Source organism: Protopterus annectens, chromosome 2.part2 (assembly GCF_019279795.1).
Source record: "Protopterus annectens isolate FY-2018-M chromosome 2.part2, PAN1.0, whole genome shotgun sequence".
NCBI classification, from domain to species: domain Eukaryota; kingdom Metazoa; phylum Chordata; order Ceratodontiformes; family Protopteridae; genus Protopterus; species Protopterus annectens.
The window spans coordinates 421003810-421026593 of NC_056730.1; the positions used below are offsets into that span (position 1 = coordinate 421003810).

At 38.9% G+C, this 22784-nt stretch overlaps 1 protein-coding gene across 1 annotated transcript in view; it reads left to right on the forward strand.

Annotated features, from left to right (window-relative positions):
- The window catches only part of PTCD2 (pentatricopeptide repeat domain 2), a 399909-nt gene that overhangs the window by 308441 nt on the left and 68684 nt on the right, over positions 1–22784 (forward strand). Inside the window, exon 9 of the mRNA XM_044063933.1 lies at positions 2267–2380. Coding sequence (XP_043919868.1) covers positions 2267–2380 — 114 coding nt within the window. The remainder of the gene's footprint in view (positions 1–2266; positions 2381–22784) is intronic.

A 22784-nucleotide genomic window follows, 5' to 3' on the forward strand; every position in this document is an offset into this window, starting at 1 on the left:
ACCAGTGGAGTCCTTCAAGGCACTATACTCACCATCAGCCTTTAGCAGTGGAGTCCTTTTAGGCACTGTCCTTGAGGCCCTTCCTTTTCACCATCTTTTTCTCAGATGTTAAAGTGACTGCCTTGTTCACCAAATATGTAGATAATTGAAAACTTGGGAAAATTGTATTCAACCCTACAGATACCACTTCTCTTCTAATGCACTTAACATTGCACATTAATAATGCATTAGAAGTTATTTTCTTTCGCTGTCAAAAATTCAGTATTTAGGTATTTGGCAAATCTCATTTACCATTTGTATCACCAGGCTGGTGTGCAACATCTAAAAGTTGACAAAACAGTAAAAGAGATGAGTCCCTGTAAGTGATCACATTTTATTTAATACCCATATAACCATTACTGCTCACATTGGAGATCCCCAGCTGATGATCTCTGGGTTTGAAAGCCATGTCAGAGAAAGGATTGTCTCCCCTTACACAGCTCTTATCCAACCAGTTTTAGAATATGTTTCCTTATTTTGTAACGTACACACATGCCATCTTATGCATGTGGAAACCATACAAAGAATATCTACAAAGAGAATCACAGGGCTTCAGGGCTGTGAAAAACTACAGCAACTCTCTCTTTCTCTCATCTCCATATCTTGGTACGTACTTGGATGAGATCTGTGCCTGACATATAGAGCATTAAAGGACCCTTTACTATTTGAAGGGTTTTTATTATGTTGTCGAATGACAACAATGTTGAATGCTCAGAAAAGCGAAACCGCCACATATTGAAGTTCGGATTGCGGGATCGCAGTACAGTGAAGATTGGAATATTTGCCCTTTCCTTACTGTAGTGCGATCTCGGAGTTGGTATAGATATTTAGCGAGAGGCACAGCCCCCCACAATAAAAGTTTCGATATTTGGCAGTTTCGCTCTACTGAGCATTCAAAATTGTTGTCATTAAACAATGTAATATGAACCCCTATTTGAAACCTTTTACTTTGGACCCACCCCTGTGACCCAAATGCATGAGGATACACAGCCTCAATAAAAATCAATATCCACCATATGATGAAGCTTGATGGCTTCATATCTTAAAGACTTCCTTAGAATCAGTTAAACTCGGCCAGTCAATTTTTAATTTCAGGAAGGAACTGGATGACTACATGGATATACCACAAGTTCCAGTGTAATCTCCAGGGTATCAAGCTCTTCAGTGGCCAACAGGCCTTTTGCTTGTTCACCAACTATATAAACCTCTTCTGACTGCACTCCTTTTCCTTGACTGACATCTTTGGCATGTACTTGTGCCTGAATATTCATTTCAGAAATGGAGTATTTTTAGAGGTTAGTACTTAAGGTCTTTTTTCCTGCCTTGGATTTTTTTTTTCTATTTTCCAAGGCTGCTGTAGTCAGCCTCAGGGGGAGGAGATACAACTTGCAAATTTTCCAAGATCTTGTGCCTTGCATATAGAACTCCATGAAGTAAGATATTTACAGATCTGTGAGTGTATCCCATGGCATTTTATCGTTGGGCGGGCTGTGTGCAGTGTTTACTTTTGTCCCATTCTTCATCCTCTTGGAACTGACAATTCCATTTACACCCTTGCCTTTTGGTTTGAGTTCTGTAAGTAAACCATACGTAAATCAGTTGATAGCTTTACAGCTTTTTATGTTTTCTACAGGTGCAGCTTAACTGAAGCAAGGATCAACCATTGGAAAGAAGTAACAGGTGTTTAGTGCAAAGAGCCATATTTAAATCAGTGTGTATAGTGTGCAGTCCCATTATTTATGTTCCTTTACCTTTTGCTTTCATGTTTTATTCCTCCGTAGCTGTCTGTGATCAGAAGTTCTTATTCTTGTATTTAAGATTGGAATGTACTGAAAAAGGGAAAGACTGGAGGTGCACATCTAATAAAAGCTGCTTTGAGAGGTTACACTTGTATGTTGGCTATTTTATGTTTTGTTTCCTGAAAATAGATCTACCCAGAGATTATTTTTCTTGTAGGTACCCAACATAAATGTTGCTCTGTGTTAGAGATTTACATTGGTGTAGCTGTAAAGGCAGCCATTCTCCTTTCTTTCTACTTTGTTTTTGGGTACAACCAAGCAGTTCTTACATTTAGTACAGTGATATAATGAAACTAGTGATTGAGTAATGGGAAATTGTTTTCAGAAGGCAAAGCATCATCACCCTGTTTCCTAACACTTTTGGTCATGTCTGGTTGCTAAATATCAACTTTGTGTTGTCCCTTTTTAAGAGTTTGCTTTCTTCTCAGATCCTTCTTCTGGCCATGTCTGAAAAGTTGGAAGACCTTATGGAAGTGCTGGAGACATCTGTAGAAGCAAATACCTCTCAATTTGTGAAAAAGCCTGAAATCTGCAAAGATGTGGTTAGTACAATAAAGCTGTATAAAGCAAGGCTTTTGTCCAGTATTGTATAATGTTGCTGTTTATTGGTAAATGTTTGTGCTCTTCATAAAAAAACCTTGAAATAAGAGTACAGTTATAAAAACTGATTGCTGCAGTAACTGCTGAAGTTAAGACTTAACATCATTTGCAGCCCTTGAAAGTGTGACGCCAGAGTGATTCATGATAAATGCCACAAATTGGGCCAAAATTGATAAACATAATCATTTGATAGTTTTCAATGACCATGTAACTGACATTGCTGTCCCTTTAGCCATCTGCTCACATTTCCATAATAGTTCACAAAATTTTCCTCTAGTTCTTTTCTGCCATCAGTCTTGTAGGACAAGTATGGGAAACTGCATGCAGCTAACTTAGCAGTGGTGGTAGGAAAGGTCATAAAGTAAATTCTGAGAATAAGGCTGCATTCCTAAGGCAACAGTCTGTAGGAGAGCAACTAACAGAGATTCATGGCCAGAAGAAGTTATCAATCAAACGTGATCCAGCTTTATGACTGGCTGCCAAAAAATTGGACAGCATACCACTCTAATATGCAGACAAATAAAATCTGGGTAAAGACGCTTGGAGCATAGCTGTCAGCCAACCAGTCAGGGACAATCCAAAAATAATCAGGGATACTTTTAAAAGATTAGTACTCTTAACCTGAAACGTTGACTTAATAAAATAATGTGAATTAACATACATTTTCTGAAGTAAAAGAAATCCGTACATCTAATTATTGTCATTATTCATTAAGTGTAATTCACCAACATTTCTTCAAGGCTTAGGAGGAATTAAGAGGGACAAAGCTGGTGACTTCCAAGATGGCTGCACACTGAGTAACAGCTTAATTTCAGCTCTACCAGTGTGAAAACAGAAACTCAGAAAATAGAGCCAGTGAACTTGTCTTTTTATTTATAACCAAGAGAAGGCGAACAACCCCCTATAATAAACATAAACCAGCAGAAGGGTGGAAGTAAAGCGTGCTATACACAAATGGAGGCTGCGACTAAAACACGGCACAAATGAGTTATTAAACCAACTTAAAATTAAGCACTTTTGTCACGTTTGTATCAGGACTTCATCAGAATAATTCACTCAACAAGAAAGCCACCTTATGTAGTGTAATAAATTATCACCCAAACCTTTTCAGTTAATTATTTCAGATTCTTTTGTGTAAAAGGAGTTAGAGAATGCTTTCAAATATAACCTAATAAGACCATGTTAAATAAGGTAAACCCTATTAAAACAGTGTTAAACAAATAAATTACATTAAAAATTAATTTTTAAAAACATTTAGTTGGAAAAGCCTAATAAAAATAATAACTAAATACAGCAGCATCATTGTTTTTTAAAGGTGAATAAATAAGAAATAATAAAAAACTTTAAATCATGTATGTGCAAAAAAAAAAAAAAAAAAAACAGTGCAACTGTTATTGTGCAACTAACTAGCGAGAACCGAGTAAAAATATATAAGTATGTCACTTTTTACAGTGTTCAATTCCAATTATTCAAATAGCACAAAATAGCCATTATAATATTGAAGCCCTGTGTTTCAGTATAGGTTTTATAGACATGTAATCATTTAAACCCGGGGAAATGAATGCATTTAATCTAAATTGCCACAAAATTTCTTTATATTGTAATGCGTTTTCATAGTCCCCTCCCCTAGGGTCAATATCCACTTGCTCCAAAATACCAAAATTAAATTCACAATGTGTAGGTTTCACCAATGTATGTTTGAGTAATGCATTATTGACATTCTTTGTACTAGTACTGTACATATGTTCATAAATTTGTTTCTTCAAGTGTCTCTCCGTCTTCCCTATATAAAAGCATGTGCACATTTTTACACATCATTAAATAAACAGTACCATAATTAGAACAGTTGCAGCTTCCATTTTTGTGTAGCATGCTTTACTTCCACTCTTTTGCTGTTTTTTTTTATTTAAACAAGAAACATCTTTATTAAATTATCGCTTATGACACAGAAGATCATACATGTGTGTGTGTGTGTATATATATATATATATATATATATATATATATATATATATATATATATATATATATAAACAAACTGTATTGACATAGTCTTAGTTGCAGGAATTATACATCACAAACCATATTGACATAATTTTAGTTGTAAACATTATACATCGCTTATAAACAACCCAGTCCTTGCCAGTCATACATTACATAGCCCATTCAAATCCTGCCTTCTTTTAAACCTCTTTTTTCCCTGTATGTATTATTTATTATTTAACATTTATTTTACCAGGATAAGTCCAACTGGACATCATGTGTCCTTTTTCAGTGGAGTCCTAGGGAGAAAAGCTCCAAAGAAATAACAATGTACATACATGCTTTCGATAACAATAAAACTGGCATACAAGATAAGAGAAACAATGAAGTACAAAAAACAATTATGTAGAACAATAAGATATTCCCATTTTTATCTGTGTAATCAGTTCTACCCTTTTGTAAAGATCCCAGTTCCATTTCTTTTATCTGTGTTACACTACTAGTACAGTTGGTTTAGACTTCGATTTCCATTTTTAGTAATTCTTTTTTTTTGGCGGCCACCATAATATGAATCAGCAAGGCCGTACTCTGGGCAATTCCAATTCTGTATCATAGCTCAGAAAAATCAATTCCCTAGATATACCAGTTTGATTATCCAGTTTCTCTGGTAGAGTAATCTGTAAGGAATCTTTAAAGTCTGCCATCTCATTACACTCCCGGAAAATATGTTCCCAAGAACCTCTTTCTTTCCCATCGCACCTCCAACAGTTGCTGTCTACCTGAGGGAAAATTCTCTGGAGTCTAATTGGGATATAAAAATACCTATGTAAACATTTCCAAGCAAAAATCTTAAATCTTTTCGTTGCATATTTGGAGACATACATATATCCCCCTTTGTTTCTTTGTGAATTGCTTATACAATCTCTTTTCCCAATCCTTTCTAACCTCCTCTGATTGTTTCTTATAGTTATTATGCAGTATTTTATATACTGTAAATTATTGCCTTTTTATTAGCAACTTATGTTCTAGATGCTAATAAAAACTCTACCAGTGCTGGTCTTTCATTTAGGGTGCACTATTTCTTTCTCCTTGACTATACTCTGATATCAATCCTTGATACAGAATGCAGTCCAAATGTATCCATGGAATCCATTCTATTACCTTTCCTTTTCTCATTATTTGTTCCCAATACCTTAGTTCCTTTGCCAGTTTTCTCCAGTAAATTCCAGCCCCATCTTGCCTATTGTCTGTATCCCTAATTGCAATCATCCCTGTCAAAAGAATCTCCTTTCTCCATTCCCATGTTGGCTAGTTCATAGAATATTTTCTGCTTCTTTATGAATATAATATTTTGTATGATTATTGTTATTCTCCTTAAAGATCTACAGCCAAAATTCCAGTCTCTCCTTGTTTCTTGAGCCTTTCCCATTTCATCATCATCCCTTTCCACTTTGAATTATAGAATTCCGCTTGTGCTATGTATAGGAGCCTTAACTGTGTAGCAGTAAAATACCCCTTCAAGTCAGGTAATCTCAGAATGCCTTGTTCTATTGGAAGACTCCGCTTATCCCATTTTATTTATTTTATTTATTTATTTATTTAGATTTGTTGACCGGGAGTGTCCGACTGGACGAAGGTCCATTTTCAGCTGAGGCCCGGGGAGAAAAGCTCCACAGTTAAAATATACAGACTGTAGTTACATTGGATTTACATAGCAATTAACAATTTGATTAACATATCAATTAATTACAAGCATAGTTACAGATGAAGAACATAGTACATCAGTCGACAACTAGAATCTTTATCATCTGTGAAGTACATAACAGACATTAACAATTGTTACAATAAGAAGTTCCTGCTGTATAATAAGTAGTTAGGCTTATGAACATCCGAGCTTGCTATAATCAAGGTAGTTAGTGGGGTGGAAAGAAAGGTAGTGGGTGGATGGGGTGGGTGATATTACAGTGGGAGTTGCAAGGGCATACCCAGCATGTTTTTAGGTTCACTTTTAGTAAAGTTTTGAAGTGGGTGCATAATGGTACGGAGATAATTGTGGGTGGGAGGGAGTTCCATAATTTGCGCAAGAGAATAGTGCTTCTCCAACAGAGTTATTGGCTTTAGTGACCTGCAAGTGATTTTTTTGCTGGATCTTAGTGGTCTGGTGGTGCGATAGGGTTGGAGCAGATTCTGGAGGGATGGGATATTTAGTGGATGGTTTACTAGTTTGTGGGCGAGTGTGAATTGATACCATTGAAGGAGGAAGATGACTCTTGCCATCTTCCCCTCCCAGATAAAATCCTTTGGCTCTTTATTAATTGCTATCCACAACTTCTCCTCTAGTTGATAAAAATATGCCTGACCTGTGTACAAGACTAACAGAACTAAAAACATTTTAACTGCTTGTATTTTACTATCCATATCCATATAACAGAGCTTCCAAATTCTCAATTTTTGTATTATCTTTTGTTTAGTCTCTTCCCACACATCCTTAGCTGCCACAGCAGATTCATTTTAATCCGTACTCCTAAGTACTTAATTTTATCATGTCCCCATAAATATGGATATTGCTGAACCAATTCATGTGTGGGTACATAATGTACAGCTATTGCCTTCTTTTTAGCTTCATTAATTTTGTACCCTGAAAATACTGAATTTCCTTTTCTGATTTTGTCAGGTATAAAATAATAACACCTGCAAATAGAACCAGCTTTTTTTGACTACCATAACAATTATATCGTTGAATTTCTGAGTCCCTTATTTTCTTTGTCAGTGGTTCTAAATATACTACAAGTAACAAAGGAAAAAGAGGATACCCCTGCCTAGTTCCACTACTCAAGCAGAAATTATCAGAGAGAAGCCCACACATTAATTTTCGTCTTGAATTCCTCCTATATCCTCATAATCAACCTTATAATTTTATCAGGAAATATAAATGTTTCCATTGCCCTGCTCATAAAATCCCAGCTTACTCTGTCAAATGCTTTCTCTGCATCAAGACCCACCAATAACAATGGCATTTTCTAATATTCTGCTCCCCTCTGGATCATCAGTGTTCCGTTAATGCTTTCAAATGTTTGCCTCCCCTCTACAAAGCCACATTGATCCATATCTATCAATTTTGGCATCACATTTGCCATTATGGACATAAACACTTTATAATCATGGTTTAGTATTGAAATGGACCTGTATGAAGCTGGATCTGATTGGTCTTTACCCTCTTTAGGTATTACAGCTGCCACAGCTTTTTACCACGTTGTTGGTACTTCTTCTCCTCTTTAAATACTATTAAACAAAACCTTCCAGATCTGTATAATTTTTTTCCCTCCTAATTTCCAGTCTTCCACAGGAATAACATCTATTCCTGAGGACTTTCCTGTAGAATGGTTATACATCACCATTTTGTATCTCATCTCCTTATATCCTGTTAGTAATTGAGCCTCATCTACGTCTAATCTTGGTATATTTAATTCTTCCATAAACATTTCCATTTGTATATTTTCTTGATTTTCATATTTCTCTGCTTTATACAGATGTTCATAGAATTTCTGAAATATTTCTAGTACCTTTACAAGATCTCATGTTATCTTCCTTGTTAGAGGGTCTCTGAGCTTAGCGACAGCCCTTTCTACTTTCTGTTGCCTGAGTTGTTGTGCTAAAAGTTTTTTTGCTCTAGAATTATTAGCAGAAACAGTTGTTTAACAGCCCATGCATATTGTCAAGGTAATCCCTTATTTTCTGTTTAGCATTCTGCAGATGTTCTTTGTGTTTCACTGTTGCAGTCATCACATTTGGGTTATCTGCTTGCAGTAGCCCTCAGTCGGCCTGATTAACAAAGTCTTGGGTCCTGCGTCAGTTGCTGTCTCTTCTGTGACGTCAGGTCGTCAGGGGTATAAAACATGCAGCCGACGCCATTGCATCAGTCTTTCTTGCCGTGCGGTGCCTGAAGCAGAAGAAGTTCGCAAGTGCCAGTCGGCCGACTCCTGAAATTTTCATTTTCAAGTTTCAGAACCGAAGTCTTCAACTAAAGCTAAGTACCCCATTGGGGAAACTTTTTCTTGCTCCTAACCGATGTCAGTAAAAGTTAATAATGACATTTCTTGTGGAAAGCAAATACCTCACAAAGATTTTCGTATTCCTTGCCTAGACCCTGACCACGACATACCTGGCAGGGAAGTGCATTCAGGGCAAATGGAACCCAAGTCAAATGCACCTGCATATCAATCAAAAAGAAATGTTAGCTGTCCAGAATGCTCTGACAGCCTTCAAGGACCACATTCTTCCAGGACAATTAATGGTAAAGACGGACAACACCACTGTTATGTGGTACATAAACAAGCAAGGGGGTACCCATTCTTACCCCCTCTGCAGACAAGCCATGGCATTGTGGAACACAGCCTTGAGCTATCAAGTGTATCTACAAGCTCAATTCCTGTCAGGAAAACTAAATACGCTGGCAGACAGACTAAGCGGAAACCTCATGGACCCACACGAGTGGACACTGGAACCAAAGATTTTCAACATGCTGACAAACAAATGGGGAGCCCAGATATAAACCTGTTTGCCTCCCCTCAGAACTACCAATTGACAAATGTTGCAGAAGGACTCCCCACAAGCAGGCTTGGAAAGTGGATGCCCTGTCCTTCAACTTGAAAAACATATCAGTTTATGCCTTTCCTCCTCTGCCTCTCCTCTCCAAAGTACTACTAAAGATCAAACAGGACAAGCCAAGGACGATATTGACTGCACCAGACTGGCCTCACCAGCACTGGTATCCCCTCTAGTGCAGTGTGTCACTGTTGGTTCCATGGCACCTGCCTCTGACCCCTACCCTATTGTCTCAACAGGAGTATCAGATTCTGCATCCTCAGCTTCAAACCCAGAACCTAGCAGCCTGGCTAATTAACCTAATCTCTCCCTTATCATCCCTCAGTAAACCAGTTATGGATATCATTGTAGAGGCAAGGAGGCCTAGTACTAGAAAAAATTATGCTGAAAAATGGAAAAGATTCTGTGCTTGGCACTAATCTCAAGTGATGAGCACAGCAGTGCCCAACTTACCTCAGATTTTACAATACTTAACTGAAATGCTTTACAAGGGACTTTATTTTTCCTCCATCAAAATTCATGCCTCAGCCATTTCAGCTCACTGTAATACAGAACCTCCCCTCTTCTCACATCCACTGCTCAAGCAGTTCCTCAGAGGGGCCAAAAATTTAAGACCACCCAGGAGAGCCACAACTCCAGCCTGGGACCTCAATTTTGTATTGGAGAAGCTCACTCTTCCTCCTCTCGAGCCAGCTGCTACTGCAGATTTAGAATTCCTTTCTTGGAAAACAGCCTTTCTTTTAGCTATCACTTCAGCAGGAAGGGTAGCTGAATTACAGGCCCTTATGGCTGTGGAGCCTTTCATCATCTTTCATGCAGACAGGGTGTCTCTTAGAACCAATCCCTCCTTCGTGCCTAAGGTGGTATCCAGTGTGGCTGTCAATCAGTCCATTCATTTGGCAACCTTTTTTCCCAATCCACAGAACAAAGGGGAATGGATACTCCACTCCTTGGATGTGCATAAACAACTTAGATTTTACTTGGACAGAACTAAATCTCAAAGGAAATCTGAACAACTGCTGGTGGTATTTGCTGTAGGGGCAGAGGGGAAGGTTTTCTCAAAGCAAACCATTTCTAAATGGATAGGACATTGCATTCATTTCTGCTACAAGCACCATGGAAAACCTATCCCACAGGGGATCAATCCCCATTCAAACAGGGATGCATCTACCTCTGCAGCCTTTCTCAGAGGTGTTCCTACCAGGGACATCCTAGAAGCCGCTACCTGGAGTTCTGTGCATACCTTCACCAAGAATTACCATTTGCCAATTTTCTCTAAGTCCAGAGCTGGCTTTGCCACTGAAGTCTTGCAGGGTCTTATAGCAGGTCCAAATGCTGTCTAACTTCCTCCTCCCTTCCTTAGCTTTGGAAATCTACCCAAATGCGATGACTGCAACAGTGAAACACGAAGAACATAGTACAGTTGTGTACACTTACCATAAATGTAGATGTTCAAGTGTATTCACTGTTGCAGTCCTGATTACCCTCCCTCCAGCCCCCTAATTTCTTTGGCTATACCTCTACTATTCTTTACTATGCTTAAAAGCTTTTTGGTGTATTTGCTTTTTTATTGGAGGTATATCCTTGTATATTTGTGTACATATGTTTTATTGCTTCCCACTCGAACTTCTACATTTATGGTAAGTGTACACACCTGTACTTTATTCCTCTTTTTGTTCTGTGAGATTCCCCCTATTCTGTGATACTTTAACATGTGTTAGTCCTTCTGAATAATTCTTGTTACTTCTTAATCATATCTGTTTTTTTATTTCTATGATATTTTAAACTCCACTTCAATATTACCCCACTCCCTACCTTTATTTTTAGAAGAAATTTCTATTTTCTCTAATAACTCCTTAATAATTTCCACTACCCATTCCTTTAATTACTCTCTTTTCAGCAGGTGGCAGAGCGCCAGTGTTTCATTTTTATTTCATTACCCTTTGATTTGATTTTACTTATTATTGGTGCATGATATGAAATAGTTATTGGGTGCATATAAAGACTTTCAATTAAATGCACATGTTCCTGTGCAATGTAAATTCTGTCTAGATTAGCCCAGTTTTTGTATCTTGGGAAATAATATGTAAATTCACTCAGAACAACTCTTCCATGGCAAATATTTTCATACATTTTTCAGAAATCTACCCTCCTTTGTTGTATTTGCCTTCTTGGCCCCCTCAGTCACATATTCACTGCTGCAAATCAAATTCCTTTCCCCATCTACAAGTAAAATTTCTTGATAAAAGTTGACTGTTTCTTCCAGAATTTTCTTAAGCTGCATTATAGCAGTTTTAGGTAGAATATGAGTACATGCCAGTGTAATCCTCCTCCCTTCCAGTAGCTCCTTAGTAATACAAATCTACAATCATCTTTTTTATCCTTTTCTGTCACTGTTGGAGCTCCTGTTTTAGTTAGTAAAAGTACGCCTCTTTTCCTTTGCCCCAGGTATTCTGCTGAATAACCACCCTGAAAACTTTTCTTTATCAAACCATCCTGAAAACTTTTCTTTATCAAACTCGTATGTTCAGTTCTTTCCAGGTGTGTTTCCTGTAGCATAGCTATTTGGACTCTACATTTTTTAATATAGTTAAGTACAAAAAAAAAAGCTACAGTAATTATCTGTGAGACCATTGATATTTAAAGACGTTACAGGAAGCATCATTGTGTTAAAAAGTTATTATTCCCACCTTTTATGTGTAACATCTTTTTTTCTGAAGTGTCTGGTTCCAGCTTTTATGTTGCATGTATGCACTGTTTGGCAGGTTGATCTTTTATACAGTTGTTTCATGTCATATCCATTTGAGGCTATATCACATCTTACAAAACGTTTTGTTTTATTGAGAGACTTACCAAGCACACCCCAATACCCATTAACTTAATACTAACACACAAAATTGTGTACATCTTCAAATATTGAAGTTTTACCCTCCTAATAGGAACATGTGTCCCAAATTGACATACACATTCACAAACTTGAGTTAACCTAAAAGAAAAGTTATCCATTCAGAGATGCATGGTACAGCCTATGCTTCTACTAAGTACTGTCTGGTTTTGTCTTGTCTTTATAGCTCTCCCAGATAGGAAAACACCTGAATGCTTTCAGAAAACATTGTGTCCTAGCCATTTCTCTTTTTCAGATTGTCTCCATGGAGATGTGAGGACCAAACACAAACTTGCTACTAAAAGCATACATTTATTTGTTGGCAAAAAGCTTTATTGTATTCACTGTTCTTTTTCATTTACTTGCTTTATCTTTAAATTTGTTACTAGATGAAGCTAAGGGCCTTAATCCAGTCATTCCCTATGCAAGAATGAGAAAAAGTGCATTCATTTTTATTTTTTCATGCTCTTTGGACCAGACTTTCCCTTTTTTTTTTTTAATTTACATTGCAGTGCCTATATTTCTTAACATTGTACAAGGACAAGGAGAAAGAGAGAAGAACAGAGTGAAAAAAGACAGGACCTCCTCTTTACATTAGTATCACCACTATACTAAAAGTAACTGAGAAACTGTACTTTATAGCATGCAAAGAAAATCATGCACCATAAAAATATTACTGTTAAGAAAAAAACAGTTTTACCTTTTTACTTGCAATTAACTTTCTCCCTCCTCCCCTCTAAGCATTTTCTAAACATTGACATGAAGTATGGTATATGCTTTAGAGTCCACTACAAGTTTAACAAAGTCAAAAAGTCCAATATGTCCATATTTTTCTTGTTCTTTCATGTTTTACAAATATAATTATTGCTTTGTAATCCTACATTTGTCAATTTCCAAGTTACTGGTTTTATTCTTGTTCATCTCCATCTCCCAAATCCTGTCTCCACTTCATTTTCAATATACTCTCGATTCTTCTCGTAAACTATTGTGCTTTTTTCCTTCTGTCCATTGAAACATTGGAGAAGATTTCACTGGCACAGTCTCTCTGTTGTCTTTATTACCAGAAGAACAAGAAGTAGAATGCCCTTCTGTTTTAAAGCTCACTTTTTGTTGGACAAACAGTTGTATTTGCTTCTTAGCATGTACTGCATCAAAAATTAATTTTGTTCCTCCAGGAAAGAATAAAGATAACTGGGTACAGCAGTTTGAATCTCATGCCTGCTTCTTGACATTCTCTGTATAGTGGAATAAATTTACTCTGCTGCCTGGTGTACAGTGAGTAATCATTCTCCACAAACACTCTTGCTGTTTCACACTTTTAGTACTTTGTCCTTCTGCCACAGTTTTGCCAGAATCAACTCCTTCTGGTATTATTGCATCTTTACTTTTAAAGGTCTAGGTTGCTTTCTCATGGCCAGGTTTGGAGCATATACACAGTGTGGTCTTTCAATTACCAACTGCTGCTGCGGAATACCAGTCCAGTTGCTTATTTGTGTTTTCATAAAATGAATACAGTCTGTTTCTTCCAGCTTCTCTGGTACAGCAGAACATCTCCAATTTTCTCTATGTGCTGTGTCCTCTAATTCTATTATTTTTTTGAAACATCAACTCAAACAACAAAAGGCAGGAAAAACAGGAAGAGGCTTTAAATAGATATTTAGATGAGCTGATAAAACTGCAAAAATCAGAGGTTGAAATGAAGAAAAGGTTGTCTGAGCATTAGACTTATCAAGAAGAGATGTTTCAAAAAATGGTAGAATTGGAGGAAAGAGTGCATAGGAAAAAAATGAGATTTTCTGCTATACCATAGAAACTGGAAGGAACAGACTGTATTAATGTTATGAAAATACAAATAAGCAAGGGGACTGGTATTCCACAGCATGAGTTGTTAATTGAAAGTGCACATCATGTGTATGCTCCAAACCTGTCAATGAGAAAGCTGACAAGACCTCTAATAATAAATGCAATCCTACCAGCAGAAGGAATTGTTTCTGACAAAAAATGTGGCATTAGGACAGAGTACTAAAGGATGGATACAGCAGAAAGTTTGTAGAAAATCATTACTCATTGTAAACCAGGCAGAAGAGGGGTACTTTTATTCCAGCAATGAGGGAAAGCCACAAGACTGGTGTGAAATTCAGGCTGTTGTATCCAAGTATCTTTGGAAAAAAGTGTGTCTGGCAGAGAGTGTAAGTTATCAAACAGAAGGGGACTCTGCTTCTTATTCTTCTGACAATAAAGCTCATATAGAGTCTTTGCCAGTGAAACATTTTGCAATGTTCCATTGGAAAATGCTTGAAAGCCAAAGAAAGCACAGGAGTTGACTAGAAGAACTAGAAACATGTTTGAAATGAAACAGAGACTGAAGTTGGAAGGGGAGATCAACAGGAAGAAAACCAGCAACTTGGAAATTAATGACTATATATGGGATTACAAAGTATTGATCACATTTGTGAAATACATATGAATAAGAAAATCTGGAAATATTGAACATTTTTGAATTTGTTAAATTTGTAGGAGAATACAAAGCATTTGCCCTACTTCTTGTCATTAATATTTGGAAGAATATTAAGGAGAGGTGAGGATGAAGAAAAGAGATAATTGTATGTAAAACAATGTTTGTTTATAACATTAGTTTTTATAAAATATTGGATATATGGCATGTTCTATAGTAAAGCATTTTCAGGTATTTTTGTTTGCTACAGGGATACAAAAGTAAATCATTATCTTTTCTGTGCTTTCTTTCTTGTTTAACTTTAAGAAATGTACACACTGCAGTGTAAAAAGTGAAAAAAGCCTAGACAAAAACATGCTTAAGATAATAGACTGTAATCTCGGGCTGTTGAGGTGAGGGATGAGTTGTAAAAATATACACATTATGATATCAGTAAAACTGATATGCTTTTCCCTACTTTTGCATAGGAGAATAACTGGATTAAGGCCATTGGCATGATCTAACAATAAGTTTTATTTAATGGAAGCAACTAAATAAGAGAACGTTGAATGTAATGAAGAAGTTTTCCTTTAGAAAATAAATGATCACAGTGCAATGTGAGAAGCTTGTAGATGAAGGCAAATGTACATCTTGTTCTCATATTTCTATAGAGAAAAGTTGATAAGAAGGCAGTAAAAAGAGAATATTTTTTTTCTTTGAATGGCTAAACAATAATGTTTTCTGAAAGCGTTCAAGTTGTTTCCTACATCTGAAAGAGGACTAAAGATTAAACAAAAACTGACAGCACTTGTGTAAGTAGAAGCACTGGATGTACCATGCATCTTAGCATGGATGACCTTAGTTAAAGGTCAGGTAAAGCTTGTGAGTGTAGTTATTAGTAGGGGTTAAACTTCATTTTTTGAAAATGTACATAGTATTGTTTGTGCAAAGGTACTAGGTTACTGGGGGTGTTCGGAGGTGTGTTTTTTTTAGCATTTTTACTAAAACAAAAAGTCTTGTAAGATGTGACATAGGTTTAAATGGATATGACAAAAATAATTGTATAAAAGATCAACCTGCCAAAAATTACTGTATGCATGTAACACAAAAACTGAAATGACTTTTAAAAATAGTTGTTATACATAACAGGTGTGAATAATAATTTATCACAATAACAAGTCTTTCCTTATCTTTGAACATGGTCTCACAGATATATACAAAAGAGAAAGATTAGTGAACTATATTAAGAAATGCAGTGTGAAAACAGTTGTACTGCTGGAAAGACATTTGGAAAGAACTGAAAAGCTCACTAAGACTCTGACGCAACTTGCTGTGAGGGAAAGGTTAGTTTGCTTTTGATTTCTTGTATTTTGTATTACTTTATTGCTTTCTTCTATTTTGTTTACTGTGGTTTGTTTTCTTTACACTGTTTTACTTGTATTCTACTTTGAATTGCATATTAAAACTTGGAAAGCGACCACATCTGTCTTGTGAGTCACACATTAGAACAGGTCAATTAAGGAGTCACAGAGAAGTCAGAACAGGTCAGTTTAACGTTAATTATCTGTGAACTGAGGGGTGGAGCTAGAAACAAAACCTTTGTTTAAGGGGTAAAATAAAACATTTCAAAGCTTTACTGGAAAAGCTCACAAAGACTCTGACACAACTTGCTGTGAGGGAAATGTTAGTTTACTTTTGATTTATTGTATTTTGGATTACTTTATTGCCTTTTTCTATTTTGTATACTGTGATTTGTTTTCTTTTCACTGTGTTTTACTTGTAGTCTGCTTTGAATTGCATATTAAAACTTGGAAAGAGACCCACAGCTGTGTCGCTTGCACGTTGCACAGAATTATTATGTCTCTCCAGCAGTACAGCTGTTTTCACCCACCCACGTTGTTGCTGTTGTGTTCTTGAACACAATGTCTTTCTAGTTGCCTGCCCCTTATGTTAATTTAACCACATATCTCCTTTCCTGTCCCATTTCACTGGCTTTTGTGAGCAAGCACAAAATTATCAATGTGAAGTTATTCTATCTCGCCGTTCATTCTTACTGATGGGTTTGAGTCGGCCTACTACAAAGCTAGAGGTCTTCAAATAGCTTGAGGCCAAGTCCCTGTCCCATAATGCACCTAGAGTTACCTCAGATCTAGTTTGCTGCTGCAACAGATCGGAAGTTCTCACTAGCTCGGGCCAGTAAAACCTTACTTTTACAAATATTTTTTTATAAAGATTAATAACTTTGACTAGATAGTAGTTTTAGATACTTTTATAAGCTCATATAGCTTAATAGTGTATTTCCCTTTCCCTTGATGTGCTTTCTTATAAATTTCTAGTTGGCCTCTTTTTTTCTAGGCCTAGTTTAAAGAGTGTTTTATTAGTGACCTTTCTGTCACTGTTATCTTGTTTTATTCTTAGAGTGTGCTTAGTTAGTGACCTTTTGTCACAGTTTAAAAAAAATTAGATAAGGCTTATTTTATTTAGAGTGTGCTTGGCTTAGAATATTTAGATAAGGTTTAGTGTGTGTTAAATAGCAGCTATCTTTAGCACTATAGTTATAGTCTGCTTAGCTTTTAATATTGCGCGCTTTAGACAGAGTTTTCTGTCACAATGTTTTGTCTGTCTCTAGATAAATACATGTTGTGTGCGTGTGACTTTAGCCTGTATTTTTTCTAAAGGCTTTTGACTGTGTTACTATGCAGTTTGACAGTAATCTTGTTTAATTCTGTGTTTGGTACAATATGGCTGACCAAGATAAACATCCCAAGTCAGGATTTAAAAAATGCCCCAAATGTGGCCAACAAATGTCTGTCACCGACAGTCATGTCAACTGTGTGTATTGTTTAGGAGCATTATATTTATAAGATAGCTGTTCCATATGCCATTCTTTCTCTTCCAGGGTTCTCCAGGAGAGAAATAGGAAGTTGATAGATAGGGGTTTTACTAAAATCCTCTTTCCAAGAAGCTTTGAGTGACCAAGATAGATCCAGCAAGTCCTCAAAGTCTTCTAAGACTTCTGAGACAAAAAAATCCAAAACGTCTTCGTCAGCTCCACAGACATCGGAGCTGACCATCTTATCTTTTTGGAGCCAGTCCCCAGTCCTGGAACCAGTATCCGAAATACCCAAGTCTCCTTTATTACAGTCGGTACCACCTTCGATCCATTCATCTCAGTCCTCTATTAGCCTTTCTAATCTGGATGTGGATCATGTGGTGCAGAAGTTGTTACAGGCACCAGCCTTTGCAAAGATTTTATCGGCTCTGACCCAAGTGGCTTCGGAGCTGAAGACCCTTATGCCAGCTGCAACTATTCCTCCTCCGAGCCATACTGGTCCTTCGGAGCTGTAGGTGTCGGACTAGTTGATTGTGGAGCCTTCAGAGCTGATGCCCGCTCGAGTCCTCTGCTTCATTTACTCTGATGTCCTCGGTGCCGATCGGGGACTCTAGGAGCCGACACTCTCTGGTCGGGTCCAGGGAGGATAGTCGGACCGACTGCCTCTCAGGGCTTCAGCTCGGATAAGCTTGGATCCTACCTTGGACTTGGAGCCCACTGTCCCGGTGCTGGGGGTATCGATGGTTTCCTCGGATCCGTCGGTCCCTTCCCATCAGAGCAGGGGTACCTTCAAAGTCATGAGGAGAGTTGTCTCCTAACACATCTTCGACCTCAGGTTCGGCTTCTTCCTCCCCTAAAGCACCTGTGTCTGTTTCTGCTTCACAGATCATGGCCAAGCATAGAGAACCAGAGCCTCAGGAAGACCCATTGGGTGGCCTATGCTCTTCTGAGACCTCACCATAAGCCCCCACTGATGAGGTTCCCAGGAAGAGAGTTTGTAAGAGGAAACATCTAGTCTCCCCACAGAAGTCCATGACATCTGATACTGACTTGGTTGAATCAGAAGGATCCCCATGGTCCCCCTCTGAGGATATCTCATTTGCTGAGATACTAGAAATCCTTAGGCAGAGAGGTGACTGGCAGTCCAAAAACCATACTGAAGACGAGTTGGTTCTCCTGAAGGCTTTCGGGTCTCAGCCCTCCACCTCTTGGGTGTCTTTGCCCTTCGATGAGCTGATACAGCTGGTCTCAGGAAGGGCGTGGGAGTCACCGGACATTATGGAGCCTGTCCTTAGGAGGCCAAATAAATTTATCTCTGCTCCCCAAGACAAATGCTTTCTGACCAAGGATGCACCAATTGATGCTATCTATGGTGGTGGCGGCAGCCACCAAAAAGAAAATTTCAGAAACTTCCTCTTCTGTCCATCCTCCTAACAGAGATTCCAGGATCATGGATAGATATGGGAAGCGCACTTCTAGTTCAGCAACTTTTGCACTCCGCTCACTCAACTACCTAACCCATTTCACAAGACTGCAAAGAGATCTCCTTAAAGACCTGGGAAATGCTCTTCAGGGTACAATAGCTGCAGGAGCTTCAGACAAAGTTGCTTCCCAGCTTGCTACCGTCAACTCCAGTGTTAACTCGTCCATGTGCCTCATTTCGTATGCAGCTGATGGAACGAGCAGGGTAGCAGGTACAGGAATTGCTCTTAGGAGACACTCCTGAATGCCCTTGTGTTCCTTCGTGGAGCCTTTCAAGACATCCTTTGTGAATACGCCTTTTGATGTCTCATCCCTTTTCAGGCCCAAAGTTAAGGAAATTTTGACCAGGTGTAAGCAGGAAGGAAAGAGTCTGTTTTTCCACCCCTACCAGACCCTACCCCAAGGGTCAAAGGGGAGGGAAAATCTGGTTCCAAAAAGCCCAAGGAGCCTTTCAGGACACATGTGAATGCCCCTCCAGGGGCAGAGGAGGGGACAATAATGGAAGACACCACCCTCGTGGCAGAGGGGGTATGCAAAACTAGGGCGACAGAGATCACTTCTTTGGAAAGCCCTGTCAGTGCTCTTGAAAGGAGGCCTGACTGTCCTACTCTGGAGGCAGTCAGGGGTCACTTATCTTTGTACCCAGATTCCTGACTCAAAATAAATGACAACTGGGTACAAAGTATAATTTCTGGAGGATACTTCATTCCTTTCACCACATTCCCTCCACCGACAAGGAAAATCCTGAACGTTCCACCCAGTTACAGGGAATAAGCAACAGTAGAGGTCCAAACGTTGCTAAGAAAGAGTCATCCAACCAGTCCCAGCAGATCAGACAGGATCTAGAATTTACTCAAGATTCTTTTTAGTTCCAAAAAAGACAGCAGACTGGAGACCTATATTGGACCTCAGCAGGCTAAACAAATCTATCAAATAAAAAAAGAGTTTTGGATGGTCACGCTTCAGTTGATACTTCCCTTCTTAGAGAAAGACAATTGGATGTGCTCAATAGATCTCCAGGATAAGTACTACCACATAAAAATAGCCAGACCATCCAGGGATCATCTGCGCTTCCGGCTGGGAGCCAGTCATTATCAGTTTCGAGCCCTGTCCTTTGGTCTCACTACAGCCCCCAGAGTGTTCACCAAATGTATGGCAGTGGTCACAGCTCACCTGATACTTTTAGCATTCCAGGTGTTTCTGTATCTAGACGATTGGCTCCTCACCGCCAGCACCAAGCATCAACTCATTCATGCCAGGGACTCCACTCTGTCACTCTATAGCCAGCTGGGCATTTCAATAAACTCAGAAAAATCTGCCTTGTTGCCTTCGCAACATACTGTTTTTATCAGTGCAGAACTGAACACCACCACCATCACGCTAAGACTTCCACAAGAGCCTTACTATTCAAGTCAGCAGGTCCGCATTCTGATATCCAAAATCAAGGCTCCAGCATCAGAAGTTTTAAAGTTGTTAGGTATGATGGCAGCTGCAGTTCTGGCCATACCGCTGGGACGTATGCACATGCGGATACTGCAGTGGCTGTTGTTCAATGGTCTTACCAAGAGCTTCCCATTTCTCACCTGATAATGATCACAAACTCTTGCAAAAAGTATCTTAAGTGGTGGTTGACCTCACTTCATGTCACGATATGACGTCCCTTTGTTTTACCCCACCAGCGGCCACAGTGACCACTGATGCTTCCCTGATAGGGTGGGGGGAGCATTTTCAGGGAAGGACAGCTCAAGGCGCATGGACCAATCAAGAGACACATCTGCATATCAATGTCTTAGAGATGAGAGCAGTTCTTTTGGCATTGCAGTACTTCCAGGACTCCCTTCCTGTGGGTACAATTGCGATTCAGACCGACAACATGTCAGTGGTCTGGTACTTGAACAAACAAGGAGGAACCAGGTCATATCCCCTTTGTCGCGAGGCCCTAAGAGTATGGCAGTGGGCTATAGCCACCCAGCGCTTTCTGTTAGCAAAGCACATCCCAGGGAAATCTAACGTGATAGCAGACAAGCTGAGCAGAGCAATTTTGTTGCCCCACAAGTGGTCCCTCAAGAAAGAAATAGTGGACAGGATCTTCCACAGGTGGGGCCAGCCTTGCTGCGACCTTTTTGCCAGTCACATGAACCTGACATGCGAAGCTACTTTGCCCTTATTCCCCCTCCAGGAGAAGCCCCAAGGGATGCACTCGTTCACGATTGGCCTCCGGGTCTCCTCTATGCATTTCCACTAGTCCCATTGATACTCAAGGTTCTACAGAAAGCAAAAACTCTGGGAAGGACTATCATTCTAATAGCCCCTCATTGGCCTTGTCAGATTTGGTTCCCCTTCCTTCGACTTCATCTTTTGGAGGACCCTTGGATTCTGGACCCAGTTCCGTACCTTCTGAGTGACTCGTCGGGGGAACTTCATCCCTCTCTGCAGTCCCTGAAGCTGACAGCTTGGCTGCTCCATTTCCCATCATAGCCAGGTTCCATAACCTTTCCAGTGAGACCAAGCAAATTCTCTTATCCTCTCATGAATCCTCTACAAGGAAGCTATACCTTAGCAAATGGAAACATTTTTCTATATGGGCCTCTAAAAAAAATATTGATCCTTACCAAGCCCCTATGGCCTTCCTTTTACAGTTCTTGACCATGGTTTTCAACAAAGGAGCTGCAGCAGCAACTGTTCGGGTTCAACTTGCTGCCATTTCTAATTTTCATCTTGGATTCGAAGGATTGAATATTATGTCACACAAATTATCCATAGCCTTTCTCAAAGGGACCTTTCATCTCAGACCACCTGTGAAATCTCCCTATTTCCCATGGAATCTAAAGTTTATGCTTTCCAGCATTATTCTTCCTCCATTTGATCTAGCTTCCTCATGTGACCTCAAATTTTTGTCATGGAAGACTATCTTTTTAGTAGCTATTATTTCTGCCTGCAGAGTGTCAGAGCTTCAAGCCTTGTCTAGTAAACCTCCTTACTTGATTTTCCATGCTGACAGAGTCTCACTTCGAACAAACCCCTCCTTTTTGTCTAAGGTTTGCACTAAAACTAAAATTAACCAAATTATTGATTTGCCAGTTTTCTTCCCCAATCATTCCAACAATCTAGAATACATGCTGCACAAACTTGATGTTCACAGACAACTCAGATTTTACTTGGATAGAACAAAAAAATTTTAGGAAATCTGAACAGCTTTTTGTTTCCTTTCAGACTCCAGAAAAGGTATGCCAGTGGCTAAAACAACTCTGTCTAAATGGTTATCTGATTGTATCACATTTGCATATTCAGCTGCCAATATGCCCTTACAACATAAAATTAAAGCTCACTCAACCAGAGCAGTTTCTACATCCTCTGTCTTTTCTGCCAGACTTCCTATTGATAACATTTGTGCAGCAGTCACTTGGTCAAGACCTCATACCCTTATCACTTATTACAAAGTTGACAGGGCCACCAGGGACATGACCTCCTTTGGATCCAATGTCCTGAAAAATATACTCCCGTGAGCTACCTGAGATAGATGGTGCTTGGGAAACTACCCATCAGTAAGAATGAATGGTGAGATAGAACAACTTCACATAAAGAAGTTATGTACTTACCATAACGTTCCATGTGAGTTGTTCATCTTGCCTTCATTCTTATGTCCCTCCCTCCTACCCCCTCCTGGGCTTTTAGTAGAGCGAGATGCTGGATCCTTCCTGGTTGCTCAACCCTGCTATACTTTCTCTTATGGAGTAATAGAATGACATATGATATTATTATATGCAGCAAACAAGATCTGAGGTAACTCTAAGAGCATTGTGGGATAGAGGCTTGGCCTCAAGCTATTTGAAGACCTTGAGCTTTGTAGTAGTCTAACTCGAGCCAAGGGATCGGCTCCGAACCCATCAGTAAGAATGTAGGTGAGATGAACAGCTCACATAGGACGTTATGGTAAGTACATAACTTCTTTTTTTGTGAAGTCACTTCCCTTCAACTATTTATTGGCTATCCCACTGTATTCCATAGAGCCAGAAAACAAAAATGCAAGCCCCTTTTCAGTCTATCTTGCTCTTTTAAAATTAGTGGCTCTCCACTTAGATTGCTGAAACTTTAGTTACCCCCTTTTTCATATCTAACAGCTTA